Here is a 21,139-nt window from a genome sequence, read left to right as displayed (position 1 = left end):
TGTCTCAATCTGCCTCCTGAATAATCCTACCTAGACATTGTTCTTTGGAAAGATTAATAAGAAGAATAAATCTCTAACAAGACTGAATAAGAAAATGAGAGAAATCAAATAAGTATAGAATCTGAAAGAGAAGTTAACTACTGACACAGTGAACAACAACAACAAAATATATGGTGATAACCTTGAAAACTTGAAAGAAACAAAGTTCTAGAAAAAAATATAAGATGAAACAAGTAGCATAAAAATATAGAAAACTTGAACAAACCAATAATGATTAAAGAAATTGAAATGATAATCACATACTCTGTCCTCTCAATAAAAATCCTTACCTAGATGTTTTTGCATGTGAATACCACAAACTTTCAAGTACTAAATAATTCTTTTATTACACAACTTGTTCCATAAAATAGAAAAGAGATAACATTTCCAAACTGTTAACGAAGCCAGTATAATCTATAAAACCAGTTAAGTCAGTATGTGAAAAATCACTCGCGTAAAGCAAAATATAAACTAATTGAATCCAAGAGTATCTTAATGCATCATAATATTAATTGTGGGGCACCTAGCTGGCTCAGTCAGAAGAACATGGGACTCTTGATCTTGGAGTCCTGAGGTCCAGCCCCACATTGTGGGGTAGAGATTACTAAAAATAAATACAGAAAGAAAGTTAAAATATATATATATATATATTAACTGGTCATACCACATAACTAGAAGTTAAATTTAAAAACAATTTTTAAAATTAAAAAATAATTTAAATGGTAATCAAAAAGAAGAGAGGGGGAGTTTTCTTTACAATAGAATGCCAGTTAAAAAGAAATGAATAAAGGCTGAAAAGATTTACAACCATCAAGGTAATCATTGATTCAGATATGAATGACCATTGTGATAGAATAGGCAGTTAGCTAGATACGAGCAGGGAAGGGGGCCTTCCCACCATTAAAAAGATAAAAATCAAGAAACTGCCACCATCCCCTAGTACACAAACAGCTAGAAAAAGCACCGGGGAGCATGCATGTGCCCTTCCCTATAACTGCTGCCCTACAGTAACCTACAGCTTTATTATAATACATTTACATTGTGGTTTCAACACCCCTTGAGGGGGAAGCCAGTTCCAATATGGACTATCTTGGGCCAAAAAACTCCCCCTCCCCACCGGTAGGAGGAGTCCCTTAGATGATTAGAGGCAACCTCAGTCAGAGACTGCTCTACTTATGACCCATAACCTATGCAAACATAAAAAGAAAAGGCACCCTCAACCCTGGTGCAGTTGCTACCTCTGGGCCAGCCCGCTCTCCCATCTTGAGAGTGTACTTTCCCTTTAACTGCTATTAAATTCTTAATTACTTGGGGGGCTGGCTCTAAATTCTTTCTTAGCTGAACTCAAGAACCCAGGTCAGCACAGAGGCAGGGAAAGGGCCAGCGATGACAAATGGATGCTAAAATTCACTGGGTGAAGTTGCCAAGAAGGGGCGAGATAGTCACATTGTGTCAAGGTATCACCCTACAAAATAGTTACACATTCCAAAGTGAAAACTGCTGGTAGACCTTAGAGAAATCTAGAGGTCATCACTTTAATAAGGTGATAACATTTTTAATATAATGATGAGATAATCTGAATTATGTACCTTCTCATGCAATGCAGTATGAAGTCCTCAATCTTATGCATAAAGTATTCCTGCCAAAAGTTTTTTATCTGAATCTAATTAAACCTCTGGCTTTAATTTTGAGTTTATAGGAAATGCAGAGAATTAGTTAAAGAACACCATGAGGAAACAATCCAGAATGTGCTATATTGTACAAGAAAACTGACCCTTTCTCTTCAAAAAGTTAGTATCATTAAAAAGAGAGATCTTTCTTGATTAAAAGGAAATAAAAAAGGTATTACAATCAAATAGAATGTCTGAAACACTATTGAATCCTGGAGTTTTGAAAGAAAAGTACAAAAAGTATTTTTGGGACAATTAAGCATATTTGAGTATGAACTAGATATTATATGTTATGCAATGACTGTTTCTTAGGTTTGATAATGATACTGTGATTGTGTAAAAGAATGTTCTTTTTAGAAGGTACATGCTGAAGTACTGAGAGGCAAAGAATGTGTGTGCTTACTTTATCTGGCAGGGTAATCAGTCAAAAACAAATGGGAGAAGTTTCATCAAATGTGCCAAAAATATTAGCAAATAGTGAATTCTTCCTATTCTTTTTTTTTTTAAGATTTTATTTATTTATTTGACAAAGAGAGGGAGGGAGAGAGAAAGAGCACAAGCAGGGGAGTAGCAGAGGGAGAGGGCGATGCAGGCTCCTCGCAGAGCAGGGAACCTTATGCGGGGCTTGATCCCAGGACCCTGGGATCATGACCTGAGCCACCCAGGCGCCCCAGAATTCTTTCTATTCTTTCAACTTTTCTTTGGAACAAATTTTTCAAAGATAAAATGTAATAATAAAATGCATCATTATAAGCTAGCAATATAAAAAGTACAAGTGTGTTCTTATATTTGAAATAGGTCAGTGTATTTTACCACACTAATGAACTAAGGGAAAAGTAGTTCCAGCAACGTTTTGTAGTCTTCAGGGTACACGTCCTGTACCTCAAGTTTATCCCTTATACTGTTTTTGATGCTACTGTAAATGGAATCACTTTAATATCCTTTTCAGATCATCACTGCTAGTATATAAGAATACAACGGATATTGGGGCACCTGGGTGGCTCAGTCGGTTTAGGCATCTGGCTCGATTTCAGCTCAGGTCATGATCTCAGGGTCCTGGGATTTAGCCCCACCTGGGGCTCTGTGCAGTCTGCTTGGAATTCTCTTCCTCTCCCTCTGCTCCTGCTCTCTCTATATATAATACAAATAAAACCTTAAAAAAAATACAACTGTATTTTGTGACGATTTTTATATTCTGAAAATTTGCTGTATTTGTTAATTAGCTTTAACAATTTTTTGAGGGATGACTTTTTTATATGTAGTATGTCATCTGTGTGTAGTTTTACTTCTGCCTTTCCAATGTAGAGGACTTTATTCTAAAGTTACTTATTTAGATGACTTTTTTTCTCTTGTCTAATTTCTCTGGCTAGAAATTCCAGTACTATATTGAATCGAAGTGGTGAAAACAGGCATTCTCGTTCTGTTCCTAACTTTAGGAGAAAAACTTTTAGCCTTTTACCATGGAGTATATTAGTTGTGGACTTTTCCTATATGGCCCCTATTATGTTGAGGAAGTTCCCTTCTATTCCTTGCTTACTTAATGTTTTCATTATAAAGGGGTTTTGACTTTTGATAAATGCCCTTTTCATCGAGGTATTTTTCTTCTTCATTTTATTAATAGGCATATTACATTGATTTTCTTAAGTCAAACCACCCTTATATTGCAGGTATAAATCCCACTTGTTAGTAGTATATAATCCTTTTAATATGCTATTGAATTCAGCTTATATTTTGTTGAGGGTATATTGGATTATATAGTGCTTTGAATTCTAGCTATTCTAATAGGTGTGTACTGTTGCTAGGAATGTAAATTGTTGCAGCTGGCATGGAAAATCATAGGAAGGTTCCACAAAAAACTAAAAATAGAACTACCATATGATCCGGCAATTCCACTTCTGGGTACTTACCCAAAGAAAATGGAAACAGTAATTCAAAAAGATATATGCACCCTTATGTTCATTGTAAAACAGCCAAGATATGGAAGCAGCCCAAGTGTCCATTGACAGGTGAATGGATAAATATGTTGTGTGTATATATATATATATATATATACAACGGAATACTACTCAGGCATAAAAAATACCTTGCCATTTGCAAGATGTATGGACCTAGAAGGTACTATGCTAAGTGAAATAAATCAGGGAAGGACAAATACCATATAATTTCACTTATATATAGAATCCAAAAAGAAAAAAGAAAAAAGAAAACAAAATAAACAGACTCAAAGAAAAAACTGGTGGTTGCCAGAGGGGAGGGGGTGGGAAGATGGGCAAAATAAAAAGATTTGGGGGGATTAAGAAATACAAACTTGCAGTTATAAAAAAAAAAAATAAGTCATGAGAATAACAAGTACAGCATAGGGAATATAATCAGTAATATTAAAATAACTCTGTATGGTGACAAATGGTAACTACACTTATCCTAGTGAGCATTTTGTAATGTATGTAAATGTCAAATCATTATGTTGTACACCTGAAACTAATACAGTATTTTGTCAATTATACTTCAATTTTTAAAAGGATTGCAATAGTAGCAATATAGCCTTACGAGCTGATTGATCATTAAAAACTTATAACATGGGGGGCGCCTGGGTGGCTCAGTTGGTTAAGCGACTGCCTTCGGCTCAGGTCATGATCCTGGAGTCCCCGGATCGAGTCCTGCATCGGGCTCCCTGCTCGGCAGGGAGTCTGCTTCTCCCTCTGACCGTCCCCCCTCTCATGTGCTCTCTCTCATTCTCTCTCTCTCAAATAAAGAAATAAAATCTTTAAAAAAAAAAAAAAAACTTATAACATGGGCACCTGGGTGGCTCAGTTGGTTAAGCATTGCCTTCGGCTCAAGTCATGATCCTGAAGTCCTGGGATCAAGTCCCACATTCAGCTCCCTGCTTGGCGGGGAGTCTGCTTCTCCCTCTGACCCTCCCCCCTCTCATGCTCTCTCTCTCAAATAAATAAATAAAATCGTCAAAAAAAAACCCCAACTTATAACACATAAAAAAGGGCAATGAAAACACAGATCTTAAGCCATTTATATCAACATCAATGATCTAAATATAAAATTTAAACAAGAGAATAAGACAAGACAGACTAGGAAAAATATCTTCAAGACTTACCCAGTAAAAGACTATCACTCAGAATATAAAAGAACCCAACAATAAGTGAACCAGATGAAAAAATGGGCAAAAAACCTGAATAGATACCTCACCAAAGACATACAGATAACAAATAATCATATGAAATGATACTGCATATTTCAGGTCATTGGGGAATTGCAAATTAAAATAATGAGATACCTCTACACACCCATTAGGATGGCCAAGATCCAAAGCACTGACACCACCAAATGCTGATAAGGATGTGGAGAAACAAGAACCCTCAATCACTGCTGGTGGGAATGCAAAATGGTACCAGCCACTTTGGGAGCCAGTTTATAAAACTAAACATACTTTAACCCCATGATGCACCAATCATGCTCCTTGGTATTTACCTAACTAAGCTGAAAACGTATGCCCAAACAACCTGCACACAAATGTTTATAGCAGCTTTATTCGTAACTGCTAAAAGTTGGATGTGAATGAATAAACAAACTGAGGAACATGCAGGCAATGGGCTATTTAGCGCTAAGAAGTGGGACATTAAGCCTTGAAAAGGCGGAATCTTAAATGCATATTGTTGTGAAATTACTCAATTTGAAAAGGCTACCGTATGATTCCAAATGTATGACATTCTCGAAAAGGCAAAGCTGCAGAGTGGTCAGGAGTTGGAGGGAAGAGAGTGTTGAATAGATGGAACATGAAAATTTTAGAGCAGGGAAGCTATTTTGATGACACTGTAATGGTGGACGTGGGTGGCCATTATATACTTGTCAAGGCCCACAGACTACACAACACACAAAGTGAACCCTGTTGTGAACTATGGGCTTTGGGTGGTAATGGTAAGTCAATGTAGGTTTGACTACTGTACCACTCTGGTGCAGGCTGTTGACAGTAGGGGAAGGGGCTGGAGCAGGATTTCAGAACTCAGTAGTACTTTCTGCTCAATTTTTCTGAAAACCTAAAACCTATAAAAATCTATTAATTAAAGCAGAACTAAATTATAATCTATAGAACCAAATACTTGAAGCAGGAGTAGTAGTAATTTCTTGGCAAACGTCCAGTACAAAATCCAGACATTCACATCTGTACTCAAGGTATCAAGCAACACTGAGGCTGGTTAGGACAGAGCACAGCAATCAGTCACTGGGATGCAAGTCAATGGTAGCTGTGGGCTCTCCACCATTTATTCCTTATTAACATATGGCCCATCCAAAGGGAATGTTGGTCTCTTCAAACGAGGTCGCTTTTCCTTCCCCAGTGCAATTAATCTTTTCATCATCTTCTTATTTCTATAAAGAAATTTAGGATTAGAGAAGAATTTAGAAAAATTCTTAGAGTAAGATAGACCATTCCATACCCACCGCGATAAATAAGGAATCCACTTCTGGAGTTCCTTAGTAGTTTGCCCCATCCCTAAGAATGGTGGGTAAAAAGATTTTCTGTGGTGAAGGAAGGAACAGGACTGTCCACTTAATATCAGGGCTCATATTCTACATACTACAATACTATACACTTTCTTTACTTATTTTTTTTTTTTATTTTTAACATTTGTTTATTTGTAAGTAATCTCTACACACCCAACTTGGGGCTCAAACTCATGACCCCCGAGATCAAGAGTAGCACGCTCTACTGACTGAGGCAGCCAGGCACCCCAGTTCCACTTCCTTTATATTTACACTTTCCCTTTTCTTTTTTTTTTTTTTTAAGATTTTATTTATTTTTTTGACAGAGAGAGACACAGCGAGAGAGGGAACACAAGCAGGGGGAGTGGGAGAGGGAGAAGCAGGCTTCCCGCCGAGCAGGGAGCCCGATGCGGGGCTCGATCCCAGGACCCTGGGACCATGACCTGAGCCGAAGGCAGACGCTTAACGACTGAGCCACCCAGGCACCCCTACCCTATTTTGTTTCTACTGCCCCTCTCAACGTATCCTCAAAAAGGCCACCACCAATGGTGTCCTAAACTGACATTCCCAACAGCACGGCATTAGCCATAGTCTTACCTGGCCACCTCACAGCCAACCATCTCCTTCTGAAACTCTGTGCCCACTGCTTTCTTTTTCCGCTAATCTTTCAGCCTCTACCTGTACTTTTTTAGTCCCCATTACTCACCTGCCATTGATATGCTGATTCTCTTTTGGGTTCTTTCCTCTACATCCGCCTATGCACAATTTAGATGGTAAAGACTCCCGAATGTGCTTCTCTCTAGCCTACACTTCTCCCAGAACTCTAGACCCCTGGCCAGCATGTCCTATGTATCACATTCCTGGCCCCTGAACGGGACTGCTGCCTCTCCATCTAATAAGGTAACAACTATTCCTTGTACTCCTACATCTCTTAAATTTGTTCCATTCCTCTTTAAATTCTTTGCCAAGCTCATAGATTATCTTTCCAGAATTATTATAGTAATCTCTTACCTTCAAATTGAGTTTCTGGTCCAAAATTTCAATCCACTTCCTTAAAAAAGCCTTAGTTTTCCTCCACTCTCATTTCATATCACCTCCACCCAATTCCACTGTCAAAAGCTGAATTTTGTACTCAAACATTAGGAGTGCTATGGTCTACATAAAATCTAAAGCAGGGCTTATGTGTATGCTCATTGTGTATTCCCCTGGATGGTGAGTATATAGTTATCATATTCTCAAAGGAGTCCATGTCCCAAAAGTGACTAAGGAATTAAGAGGATAATATGAGACCTTTTATATAGATATAAAATTTGGGGAAACAAAAACAAACTTGCAGTGGTCTGCTCCTCCCTTTCCCACTTATTAGTCAGTATAAGCTTCAAACATACTGACCTGTTTGCAATTTCTAGATATGTCATATTCTTTCACTTCCATGTATTTGTATGGGCTGTTTCCACTATTTAGACCAACTTAATTATTACTTCCCAAATGGTAAACTCTTCTTCAGTACATGTAATCCCTTGGGAAGTTTCCCTAAGCTACTCCAACATAAGAACTACCCCTACATTTTCATAGCATCTCTTACTCCTTTTCATTCCAGAGAGCTACAAGGACTTTGTCTTACTAATTTGTGTATCCCTAGTAAAGAATCTGACATGTGAACTCCAAGTCTTTTTTTTTTTCTTTAAAACATGTCTCTAAAATGGAGGCAGTTAAGGTTCTAACTTGAACACTTTGTTAGGGTTTCTAAGACGAAGCCACATCTATCCGAGTTCTAATCCACTACTGTTTTTTGTTTCCTATTTTTGCCTGAACTATACGGCAAATTAAGCAAACAGTTTATTGCCCTCCGCCTTCTCCTACTAAATTATTCAGAAACCTATCCAGACATCTCTAAGTATACCATACTTAGAAAAATACTTAAGGGTTACCTCTTAGCACATTCAGGGCATAACATATTGTCTTCTAGGCCTGGGGATGGGAACGTGCAGGCAGGTAACAGGAAGAGAGAGATCATCCTCTTGGGGGTGTCAGGCACCCAGGCCTGACCTGCATGAAACTGCAGGCGAACCCAGCCTTGTGTGTCTGCCAAGAGAGGTCTGCCATGGACCACACACCACCGGACACCTGAGGAGGGGAAGAGAAGCAAATATAAACAGCAAAAATCAAGTAATGGCGCCCTAATTCAACCTCTCAGCAAGTCACTCTTGGTTTTGCTCTTATGTTCTATTGATGAATCAACTGAATGAAAAGTAAGAAAAATGTACACTGAAGATACTATAATCTGACTTAACAAATTATATAGCACAAGGGCTAACAATTAACTTTTTGGAATGGTTGCTCTGTGTCCAAGATTTTGCTATGTGGTTTACATGTATGAATATATTTATTCTTTTTTTTAAGATTTTATTTATTTGAGAGAGAGAAAGAGAGAGAGAGAGAGCACAAGTAGGGGGAGTGGCAGAGGCGGAGGGAGAAGCAGGCTCCCCGCTGAACAGGGAGCCCAATGCGGGACTCGATCCCAGAACCCTGAGATCATGACCCGAGCCGAAGGCAGACGCTTCACCGACTGAGCCACCCAGGCGCCTCTGAATACATTTATTCTTAAGAGCATTATTAGTATTTACCTTCTCTTTACTTTTATTTGCAGGTACAGCAACTGTAGTTTATCGTGTTAAATATCATAATTTTCCCAGAACCAAGACATGGATCCAGATATTCTGATTGACAGCCCATTTACCCAGCCATTACGTTACACTGCCTCAGCTACACAAAACAGCCTAAAGGATCTTTGTTTAGAAATCTAAGGAATAGGGTGTCTGGGTGGCTCAGTCGGTTAAGCCTCTGACTTCGGCTCAGGTCATGATCTCAGGGTCCTGGGATGGAGCGCTGCATCTGCGCAGTGGGGAGTCCGCTTCTCTCTCCCTCTACACCCCCATTCCCCGGGCTCTTGAGCTCGTGTGCATGCAGCACACTCTCGCTTGCTCTCTCAAATAAATAAAATCTTTAAAAAAAAAATTAAAAGCCTAAGGAACAATCTAATTGGGAAGATGGGAAATTTGAGAGGAAACAAAGTCCTACAGGTATCAACTGTATGAAATTGAGAGAAAGGAGCAGTCACTGGGGGCTTAAATGTCTGTAAAATCTCTCCAGACTGTAAGCCGAGAGTAGACATTACGTGTGTTCCGCACAGGATATCCAGAGGCCAGGCACACTCCTGGATCACAGTAGGTGCTTAATAACTGCTGAATGAAGAGGAACTAAAAGGCTGAGTTAGCGTGTGTGTGATGCTACTAGCTCATACGGCACATCAATGAAAATCGGAAAGAGGTGTCCTCTTCGGGAAAGCAGTCCTCCAGAGACGGCTCCGGGGCTGCACAGTGCTTGTGCGATTCAGCAAAAGGCGCCCGCTCCTCCTCACCGAAGGGAGTGCAGCGTGGGGTGCAGACAGTAGGCCACTTTCAGCTCCCTTTCTTCCTTTTGGCTGGATTTCTTGTGAGTGAACATCAGCCCTGCATATAACAAAAACCCTGAACACTTCTGGTAATGGGGTGGAGAGAGGAAAAGAATTCAAGCCAAAAAGAAGGAAGAGGACTTTGTGCTGGCCTGAGATGGGTTCTGCTGGATATGAAAACAGAACTATGACACACGGGAGTGGGAGTTGGCCAAAAGTGGGGCTAAGTTCCTCTCAAGATCCCTTAAGAGGAAAAGGGCCCCAAATGGGCCTACTTTTAATGTGCCATGTGGTATCTCGCAAGGCTCAAAATTATTCTATGATGCAGAATAGTTGTAATCAGCACTTTGTACATCAGGATACCAGGGCTTACACTAAGTAACCTGCCAATGCCAGGCACCTAGGCTCTCTCAAATAAATAAAATCTTTAAAAAAAATTTAAAAGCCTAAGGAACAATCTAATTGGATTAGGAAATAAGATCTGAACCAAAGCTGTTCAGCTTTAACACTCGCGTGCTTGTTCACTGTGTTACGATGGCCTTCGAAGGGAGAGAAAGGGGAAGGCCTCACATTGTGGCTGACCACATTATCAGATTATGCTTTCTTCCCACCTTGAACTTCTGCTTATGATGAGAAAGGGTCACCACTCAATCACCTAGCTCAGACATTGGTCCACACAAAACTTGACTACCTGTCAATGAAAAGATAATTCCTAAGTAAATCTAATATCCAATCTATGATATTTTCACTCTTTCCCTTTTACTGCCTTTCAGTATGGGACTAACAAAATTTAACCTTCTTTCTCTGGACTAGTAGTCAGTCTATTTTTTTAAAAGTAGGCTCCACACCCAATGGGGGGGCTTGAACTCATGATCCATGAGATCAAAAGTTTGTATCCTCTATGGACTGAGCCAGCCAGGTGCCCCTTTTAAGGCTGATCTTACCAGAGGCTTGCAGCAGAAAGGTCTCAACAGAAGCAGGAATGGAACGTGAATTCACAGACTTGGATTGACTGGCTCTTGCAGCAATTCTTGACCATGCTGCCAACATGCCTTCCTGTGCTGAAGTTACCACCTCGACGGTATTAATCCCTTCCTCTCTCTCACTCTTCTTACAACTTTTCCAAAGCCTTGCTTTCTTGGTCAACATCTTGCCTTTCCTCGAACATGACTGCAATTTAGCTTCTGGTGATGTTTCAGGAATATTCTGCAAATGGGATTCATGGTGAGTTTTCAGCGAAGTGCTACTGCCCCTAAAGACTTTTGTGTTTTGTGTCAATTTTATCATTTTTTATACATTGACCCATGTGTGGTAAGTGTAGGAAATATTTAGGATTATTAGTTTCCTTAGAGCAACTTGGAGAAATTTTTGATTGTTAAAACTGGGGGCAGGGGAGTGGGGGAAGCAGAAGGCATTGCCACTGAGATGTAGTGGGTAGAGGCCAGGGATGTTTAGGCCTAATATGCACCAGATAGCCCCACCTCCAACCAAAACAAATTATTTGGCCCAAAAAGGCAAGAGTCTTTTTCTTTTTTTTCCAATTGAAGTGTAGTTCGCATACAATATTATATTAGTTTCAGGTGTAAAACATAGTGCGTCAACATTTACATACATTACCAAGTGATCACTGTGTAAGTCTAGCTACCATCTGTCACCATACAAAGTTGTTATAATATGACTGACTATATACCCTATGCTGTACATTGCATCCCCATGTCTTATGTACTTTATAACTGGAAGTTAGTAACTTTAAATTCCTATCCCTTATTTTGTCCAGCCCCCCACACCTCTTCTGTCAGGCAACCTCCAGATCTTTCCCTGTTTCTATGAGTCTGCTTCTGTTTTGTTTGTTTGGTTTTTTAGATTCCACATATAAGTGAAATCATATGCTATTTGTCTTTCTGTCTGACTTATTTGACTTAATACCCTTTAGGTCCTTCCATATTGTCGTAAATGGCAAAGATTTCATTCTTTTTTATGGCTGAGTAATATTCCTTTGTATTATATCTACAACATCTTCTTTACCCAAAATGTCAATTGCCCTGGTTGAGAAATCTTGCCTTAGAGATGCAACATCTATAGAGATGGTGGGATAGAAAGAACAATTCACAGTCAGAACTCACCTTTACACCGTCATCACACTCCTTACTCACCTGGTTTATTTCAGGGTAAGCATGTTTCTGGAGCCTCAGATAAACCTCTATTTTCTAAGGACATTAAGATGGGAAATGAAAATTACAAATTGGCAAAGCTTTCCACACTTGCTCTGTGCTGCAGTTTCCCACCAGCGTACTCACCCGGCCATCGGTACTCAAATTCAATTGTTGGCACCAGCTCCGCAAAGTGTCCCAGCGCACTTTATTAAATGGAGGCAAACTGGTTGGTAAGGGAAGGATTGGTGTATTACAACAACTATGTTTTGGGCAAAACTTGAATTGTTCATTTATTTGAGGATGACAAACTGAGAAAAGAAGGAAATCAAAGTAGTAATAATTTAGTATTTTTAAGATGACAATTTAACAAAGTTCTTGCTAATTTCTTACAACCCAATTTACACACACACACACACACATCAACTATTTTTCCTCTATTACAAGTAATAGATTCTGTAATTAAAGGACTTACCCAAGATCACATCTCCATTAAAATGGCAGATCTGGAAATCAAACCTACATTTTGAAATTCTTTTTTTTTTTTTTTTAAGATTTTATTTATTTGTCAGAGAAAGAGAGAGAGCACAAGCAGGGGGAGTGGCAGGCAGAGGGAGAAGCACACTCCCCACTGAGCAAGGAGCCCAATCCCAGAACCTGGATAGAACATTATATTGGATTGCTATTCCAAAATGTCTAGATTTTGGACCAGAAACACTAGTTGTCTTTAGAGAACTCAAAGAAACCACCCAACCACCAATGATCCTGCATTCCATCAGCCTACCTCATTTTCCTTGGCAGCACCCCATCTCACCTCACTGCTTGGGTGTAACCTATCACTGTTTACTTTGCATTGAAGTCCTCATTCATGGCCCAGAAAATAAAATCATTCTGAAAATACTTATTTGATGTCTTTATGTGAAGCACTAAGAACAGATTCAAAGGGTCATGACAGTAAGAGCTGTTAGATATTTGATCAGTAATTACTTACCAAGCAAAATACTAATCTGAGAAGATGTTGATGAAGGGGTCCAAGTTTTCAGCTATATGATGAATAAGTTCTGGGGATCTAATGTACATCATAGTAACTATTATTAACACTATTATGCTGTGTGTTTTAAAGTTGCTGGAGCAGGGGCACCTGGGTGGCTCAATCGGTTAAGCATCTGACCCTTTTGATTTCGGGCTCAGGTTATGATCTCAGGGACGTGAGATTAAGCCCCACATCAGGCTCTGTGCTGAGCATGGAGCCTATTTAAGATTCTCTCTCTCAGGATGCCTTGGTGGCTCAGCCAGTTAAGCACCTGCCTTCGGCTCAGGTCGTGATCCCAGTGTCCTGAGATCAAGTCCCACATCAGGCTCCTTGCTCAGCCAGGTCCCTGCTTCTCTCTCTACCTGCCGCTCCCCCTGCTTGTGCACTTGTTCTTTCTCTCTGATAAATAAATAAAACTTAAAAAACAAAAACAAAAAGTTTCTCTCTCCCTCTGCCCCTCCCCACCCTCCACATGTGCTCGCTCATGCATGCGAACACACGCTCTCTCTCTCTCAAAAAAATAAAAAATAAAGTTGCTGAGAGCAAATCTTTAAATGTTCTCACCATGGGATGGAATGGGAGTAGGGAACTGTGTGAGGTGATGGATATGCTACTTAGCCTTATTTTGGTAATCATTTTGCAATATAAATGTGTTTTTATCAATCATCACATTGTACACCTTAAGATTACACAAGGTTAAATGCTGATTATATTTCAAAGCTGGAAAAAATCACTTGTCTTTACAAGAGATATGTAAAGTATGTATTAACCAAAACGAAGACAAGATTGAGTTTCCTGGGTTGGGAATTTGAATTCCTATCTAGCTGACTATAAGAACCATGCCCTGTCCAAGGCACACCACATGCCTATTTTGTGTGTCTTAAAAGCAAGGCATGGTGCCTAGCAATTGAGAAGTGTGGGAGTTTGAGAACTCTCTCACCACAGGTAATCAAGGTAAGATTTAAGATTTAAGATTTGTACAGTCAAAGGATAAGAAACAGAAATCTTTTTCCTGGGCTTCCCAGGGCTGGGGGAGCAGCAAACTGAGCAATCCTTCCTCATACCTTTATCGCTTGACCCAGGCATCTTCAGGCTGACTTCTGAAGTTGAAGAAACACTTGGTTCCATTTGATGTTCTTCATTAGGTTCCTCATTAACTGGAACCAATGTGAGAATCACACTTTCTTCCTCTAATGCCTCCTCTGGGAAATTCTGGAAAAGGAAATGTCAATTGAGGATTCTCATCTGATACCATAAAACTAACTGCTTACTTTCAAAGCACAATTAATAAGAAACTCAGAAACCAGTAGGTGGCTGGAGAGAAGACTCACAGTGATTCCTTGAATTTGATGTTGATTAGCAGACCATTTATTAGATAAGAGAAACAGGGTTGCCTGGCTACGAGGTGTGTGACTCTTGATCTCGGGGTTGTAAGTTCGAGCACCATGTTGGGTATAGAGATCATTTTAATAATTTAACATTTAAAAAAAAAATGGCAAGAGGGGTGCCTGGGTGGCTCAGTCAGTTATGCATCTGCTTTCAGTCAGGTCATGATTCTGGGGTCCTGGGATTGAGCCTCCGTCAGGCTCCCTGCTCATCGGAGAAACTGCTTCTCCTTCTCCCTCTGCCTGCCATTCCCCATGCTTGTGTTCTCTCTCTCTCAAATAAATAAATAAAACCTTGTCAAAAATAAAAATAAAAAATGGTAAGAGAAACAATAAGGAAACTGACAAAAGTAGATTTACAGGTGGATGTAAATGAAAGGATAGGTCTCAAGTTTGGGGAAACCACCCCTCTCTCAAGGCCTTCCTCTCCCTCAGCTAAAACAAATACTTGCATTTTATCTGCTAAATCTGTACGGAACGAGTTCCTGCCTTCCCACCTCCTATCATGATTCCCGATGATTCCCAACTCCAGCTATCATCAACTCTCACTGGGAGATGCAATAATTTCCTAGCATTCCAAACTCCATTCTGACACCATTCTTTCTGAAGACTGCTCTCCTGCTTTAAAAAAACAAAAACAAAAACACTTCAATGGCTTATCATTGCTATTCAGGTTAAAGACAAAACTCCCTTGTGTGACCTACAAATTTCTGGAGTCTGACCTCTGCCTGTCACTCAGCTCAAGACCCCTGAGCATTCTGAGATCTAGCCATACTGGCCTTATTTCAGCTCCATGACCTGAGGGGAATGAATACACATTTTACTCTGTTGCAATCACAGCAACACTCAAAGTGCCCAGCACCGAGTGGGCAGTCAGAACTCTTTTAATGATCTAATGAAAGAAAAATAGAATGGATAGGTAGTAAGGAGCTAACATTTACTGGTTTTGTATAGTACACATGCACTGTGCTAGGTGCTTTCTGTATTTCTGTCATTTAATCTTCAGAGCACATTTATAGTAATTTATCAGTTTTCCTATTTTAAAAATTAGGTAACTGAGTCTCAAAAATTAAATGAACCATGCCATAGAGTATACTATGCTTCAAAGTTTCCTCCCAGGGGTGCCTGGGTGGCTCAGTCGTTAAGCGTCTGCCTTCGGCTCAGGTCATGATCCCAGGGTCCTGGGATCGAGCCCCGCATTGGGCTCCCTGCCCCGCGGGGAGCCTGCTTCTCCCTCTCCCACTCCCCCTGCTTGTGTTCCCTCTCTGGCTGTGTCTCTCTCTGTCAAATAAATAAAATCTTAAAAAAGAAAAAAAAAGTTTCCTCCCAAATCCAAAGGTAAATAAACTCCATTCCACTCCAATCCATTCCAAGTATTGCCAGTACTTTCTGCTCAGAACAGCCAAGTGGATCTGATGGGGCCACGCCCTTCCCACTTCCCTCCCTTCAATGGCTTCCCATTGCTCACACTCTCATCCTGCATATGTATAACTTCTTTTTTAAGATTTGATTTTTAAGTAATCTCTACACCCAGCGTGGGGCTCGAACTTAGAACCCCCAAATCGAGGCTCACAGGCTCCACCGCGGGAGCGAGCCAGGCGCCCCTGTGTACTTTCAAAGCACTCCCGCACACATTCATACAAAGGAACCGGGGGAATACTACTCCACTCCAGAGATACGTGGGGGCTCAGACCAGCGATATGACTCGCCCACCACCATATACTTAATGTCTAGGAGTAGGACACATTCCCACAGGAAAGAAACCAAATTGGTCACTTCACTTTCTGACCTTATCCACATTACCTTTTCTCACTTTCTTTTTATTGTCGCTCTCCACTTCTTTACGTTTTTCTCTTGCCCAGCTACATCTTTCTACAGAATCCATCTCTTACTTCGGCTTAGGAACGGCAATCTTTACTTTGTCTTTTTCACTCTCACCCAAATTTTCTCAAAGCCACAATCGTGCAATAAAAGTAATAATCCACTTGCAAAGAGGAGAGACTCCAAGACCGGAGATTTCTTACACCCAGAAACTAAAATTGGGGGCAAGAAGGAAACATAAGCAAGCTCCGGAAAGTCTCTGAAAAGTAAGTCTGTGGGGAAAATTCATTCTGTCGGAACTAAACTTACCTGCTCATTGTTCTCGTAACTGGAGTGCGCCATTTCCAGGAACAGTCAGAGGAAGGCAAAGCTAGTAGCAATCTTAGGACATCTGCCCTTCACTCTTTTTCACCTGAGGGCTTCCAACCTGATTTCTCCTTTTATAAGCAAATGTCTTTGTCTACTTCCTGTTTCCCAGAAGAGCTGTTTTCCTTCCTACTCTTCTTCCCCTCCCACACTATCTGACGGTGTGATTAATGTCGTCGGTTTTACACCCCGTCTTGTCCATTATATGACAGGTGAGTTATTGGGTAATTAATATCACTCCTAATACATTTTAATACATTTTAAAATGAAGATTTTTAGGGCCTGGATGGCCCCGTGGATAGAGCATGAGACTTCATCTCGAGGTCTGTGAGTTTGAGCCCCATGTTGGACGCAGAGTTTACTTAAAATAATAACAATAATAATTTTAGGGGCGCCTGGGTGGCTCAGTCGTTAAGCGTCTGCTTTCCGCTCAGGTCATGATCCCAGGGTCCTGGGATCGAGCCCCGCGTCAGGCTCCCTGCTCAGCGGGAAGCCTGCTTCTCTTTCTCCCCCTGCTTGTGTTCCTTCTCTCGCTGTGTCTCTCTGTCAAATAAATAAATAAAAATCTTTAAAAAAATAATAATAATTTAAAAATATTTTTGTCTTTATTTGTTTAAGGTGAGACTTGAGAGAAAACTGGAAGTGACGAATTCTTGCTAACACATTGCAATTGAATAAAAAAATATTTTTGAAACATCTCTAGGACAATATTGGTGATGGATTGAATGATGTTACTATGGAGGGAATAAAAAAAAGAATCAGAGGTATTTCTTTTTAAGATTTTATTTATTTATTTGACACAGAGAGAGAGAGCGAGAGAAGGAACACAAGCAGGGGGAGTGGGAGAGGGAGAAGCAGGCTTCCCGCTGAGCGGGGAGCCCAAGTCGTGGGGCTCGATCCCAGAACCCTGACCTGAGCTGAAGGCAGATGCTTAACGACTGAGCCACCCAGGCGCCCCGAATCAGAGGTATTTCATAACTGATTTATGCCCATGGGTGTGTCATTCACTGGGAGATTAGATTTACATTCCTGGATTTAGTTCTAAACACAAACATTAAATCTGCCTTACTGGTGAGGTGGCTATAAAGGGAAACGTTTGGCTGTTCAGGATAGGAGCAGCAAAAGCCAAAAGACTAAGGCAAGTGATGGACTAATGAATACAGAGCTGCAAGCATTTGGGAACTGCTGGAAAGATGAGGCTAGAGAAGTCACAGATGTTTTCGTAGGTCACTCTAAGAAGCCAGGGCTACTAAAGGAAAATACAAAGAGTGTGGCAACACCGGCAACCATTGCTCTCACTGTGGGCTTTCTCTGTCCCTAGGAAAATGGTCTGGTCCCTTGGTCTCAGGACCCAGGGAGCCTAGATCAGTTTAATTTAGCATATACTATATTCAACGTGTGGTCTGCAAGCGCTCAGCTTCAGTTTAATGAAGAACTGTTTGGAAAAATAAATTAGAAAACTTTACCCCAGACCTCCCGAATTGGATCCCTGAGGGCAGGACTCAAAATTCAACAAGCCCTTAGGGTAATTCTTTTGCACCTAAAGTCTAGAAACCTTGACTAGATCAGGGTGTGACCAAATGCGTTTGGATTAGGCAGATAATGGTTGGAATCCTGGCTCCTCCCTTCCAGGATGGAAACTAAATCAGCCCATGGAAATTCAGCCTAGAAAGTACTGTCTACACCCACTTGGGTGTGACCCCACCTGGTGCGCTTTTTCTGGCTGGTTTTAGAAGGTAGCCCACCTGGTATCCTGTACTGATACCAATGTCTTAGGCTAGGGCAGAACTTCCAGTGGAAAAAGCATTTCATTACCATATTTTTTTTCTCTTAGCACTTATTACAATACAGTTATTTTATTGATTTTCCTCCCTCCTCTTTGAAAAGGTTATATTATGGGAAAATTCAAACACGTGCAAAAGCAGACCATATGAAGCCTCATGTATCCATCATCCAGTTTCAACAACTGTTGACATCCAGCCAACCTGATTTCATCAAAACCACCCCCTAGTCCCTCTCTCCTGGGTTATTTTGAAGGAAATACCAACCTGTAAATTCTCCTTCCATCTTTTATTTTTCTTAGAATTTTTTGTTACTGTTCTTGCTATTGTTTAAAGAATTGTGTGAATTTCCTGTAGTCTCCTATCTGGACTTTGTTAATTTCATTTGTTGCTCCATTTAGCCTATTCTTCTATCCTTTGCATTTATTGTAAATTGGTTTGAAGAGATTCGGGGATGGCTTTTTTTTTTTTAACACTTTTTCCTCTCCACTCATCTGGCTCCTCATTCTTCAAACTTATTTTTTTCCATTGAAGTGTTTTTGACATATAACATTGTGTAAATTTAAAGTGTCCAACATTTAGGGGCGCCTGGTGGCTCAGTCGGTTGAGTGTCCGCCTTCGGCTCAGGTCATGATCCTGGAGTCTCGGGATCCAGCCCCACGTCTGGCTCCCAGCTCTGTGGAGAGTCTGCTTCTCCCTCTGCCCCTCACCCTGCTCATTGCTCTCTCTTTCTCTCAAATAAATAAATTAAAAAATAAAATAAAGTGTACAACATTTAATTTGATACATTTTCAAATTGTAATACTATTGTCATTGTAGGGATCATTAGCACCTCTATCAGATTCTTTAAACTTAAACGCCAGTTTCTTGGACTCACCCTTAAAATTTTGCTCCTGTTATTTTCTCACTCTTTTCCTTCATAGAGTTCATTTGAATGTGTTATTCTGTATATAGTTGGGGTTTTACTTGTTTAATTTCATCTCCCCAATTAGACAGCAGGCTCCAGAGAGCCATGGCCAGATGTGTGTGGGTTACCCTCGGTTTACACAGAGCCTTGCACTGTGTCTGGCTCAGAATAGAGGCTCAATCAATGCTAGCTATACAGATTGCATTAGTGTCCGCCTTCCCCCCCCCCACCCCATCCCATGTGATTCCCTTTTGAGTGAAGTCCCTCTTTGCGCTGCTTCTAAAGGATATGGTGCAAACGCTGATCCAAGACTGATGTGACTCTGTCTTACCAGACTGTGATGCTCTGAAGTTCTCACACTCATCTTTTTTTCTCTTGGTGCTCCGCACAGTGCCTGGTTCAAAGCAAGCTCTTAATTACGTGCAACAAACAACTCTCATATTGTACCAACTTAAGTTTGCGGCTCAGTATATACCTAAAAGCTCAAAAGAAGCCATTGAAAGAATGCTAATCTATAAAATACAATTTAGGCTGTAGGATAGAAATTTTTTTTTTAAAGAAAAAAAGTTGTTTATGAATACTTATGTTTAACATTTATTCCAATAACAGACAATAGTTTTGAAGTAAAAATGTATTACCTATTTCAAATATATTTTATTTACTATATTGTAAGTTAAATATTTATGAATGCATATGTTTCTTATTTAAATAAGTGCTTTTCAAAATTTCTACAAGAGTAAATGTTTATGAAGCACCAATATATAGTAGATAAAAGTGAAGCAACTCTCCTAATAAAGCCAATTAGATCATCATACTTCAAAAAACAAAAAGTGAGGGAACTCTTATCGGGAAATAAAAACCCGTAAGGCAATCCCACAGAACCCTAAGTTTCTGAGAAACAGTTTGGAAAGTATGGTTCAGTATCACTACTAAGTGGAAGGGACACCTTCTGAGTTCTTCAGTGTCCTGATGAAGAAAATGAAAATTGCACTGAAAGATGATCCCAACTTAGCCACATCCTTCATTTCAAGAAATTCCCACCTAAAAGGATTATTGAATACATTTCTACTTTAGAACAATAGTTACAATCCTCACCTTCTGATTGAGAAATAAATGAGCATTTTTGCTTTTTTTTTTTTTATTAAATATGTCTTTGGGATCATGTGTAACAGTCACTATTAGGAGAATTTAAATTTAGAATCCAGACCCGTTATCTGTCCTCTACCATACTATATAATTCAGAGGATGTGGCTGAACAGAGCTCAACAGTCCTGGGGAAATGATGTGGGGAGGGCAACTTTGGACAGGGAACTGATTTAGCTATAGATTCTCCAGTAATAGTTGCAAAATTAGGTATAGCTCTACCAGCAAGTGTAGGAACTAAGCAATTGCCCTACTCTCTGAGGATGGTGGATGAGGAAGGATGGAGACTTAAGTAAAGTAAGCCCAGGCTCCCTGCTCCTAGGTCCTCATCACTTACTTGTTCCTTCCAGAGTTTTCTACCTTTCCCTCTTTGCAGGTTCTTCCCTTCCAGGACACAAATATTTTAAACGTGTCCCACTTAAATGAAACACACTCGTGTGTGTACACCCATCTTCTTTGACACAATCATGCTTTTTTGGGGGGGGAGAATATCACTTTATTCTGATTAATTCACAAATGAGAGCATCACAAAAGGTGATTTAAGGAGGCACACAAACATCTGCCCACTATTATCGCCCCCTTTCACAATTCAACTTTCTGAACATATCTTCTTACTCAAGTTCCTTTCCATTCATTTAATGGTTTTTCCCTCTTTTTTCACTGTTTAACTCCTAAAATACTGGTGTCCCATAGGGTTCATTTCTCTACTCTTGACCATGCCTTATGCTTTCCTAGAGCAGCCTCGTCCATTTCTTTAATTTCAGCTACCACCTACATGCTGATGACTCCTACATATGTATTTCTTTTTTTTTTTTTAAGATGTTATTTATTTATTTGACAGAGAGAGAGAGAGAGAGCACAAGCAGGCGGAGTTGCAGGCAGAGGGAGAGGAAGAA

General features: G+C 40.1%; 1 protein-coding gene across 1 annotated transcript; it reads right to left on the bottom strand.

Annotated features, from left to right (window-relative positions):
- Positions 1–5,959: 5,959 nt before the first annotated feature.
- Positions 5,960–16,890, bottom strand: DPPA2 (developmental pluripotency associated 2). The gene is made up of 7 exons (XM_006729728.3): positions 16,356–16,890; positions 13,905–14,052; positions 11,955–12,118; positions 11,811–11,864; positions 10,602–10,863; positions 8,135–8,330; positions 5,960–6,089 (listed from the first exon to the last, which is right to left on the bottom strand). Exons 1-7 carry the CDS (start codon positions 16,386–16,388, stop codon positions 5,984–5,986), a joined length of 963 nt encoding a protein of 320 aa, XP_006729791.1. The 5' UTR covers positions 16,389–16,890; the 3' UTR covers positions 5,960–5,983.
- Positions 16,891–21,139: the final 4,249 nt, after the last annotated feature.

Source organism: Leptonychotes weddellii, chromosome 1, assembly GCF_054177405.1.
Source record: "Leptonychotes weddellii isolate Sample4059 chromosome 1, ASM5417740v2, whole genome shotgun sequence".
Lineage (NCBI taxonomy): Eukaryota > Metazoa > Chordata > Mammalia > Carnivora > Phocidae > Leptonychotes > Leptonychotes weddellii.
Note: the sequence above shows the minus strand (reverse complement) of the source record. Positions and strands in the feature narration are given on the sequence as shown.

What these genes read in the sequence shown, in the direction of transcription:
- DPPA2 (XM_006729728.3), bottom strand. Translation starts at nt 16,388, where the DNA reads ATGGCGCACTCCAGTTACGAGAACAATGAGCAG. An exon ending in CTTACCCTGAAATAAACCAG is followed by an intron (nt 10,864 to 11,810) that starts GTGAGTAAGGAG and finishes TCCCATTTGCAG; the next exon opens with AATATTCCTGAAACATCACC. An exon ending in CTTTCTGCTGCAAGCCTCTG is followed by an intron (nt 8,331 to 10,601) that starts GTAAGATCAGCC and finishes TCCCCTCCTCAG; the next exon opens with GTGTCCGGTGGTGTGTGGTC.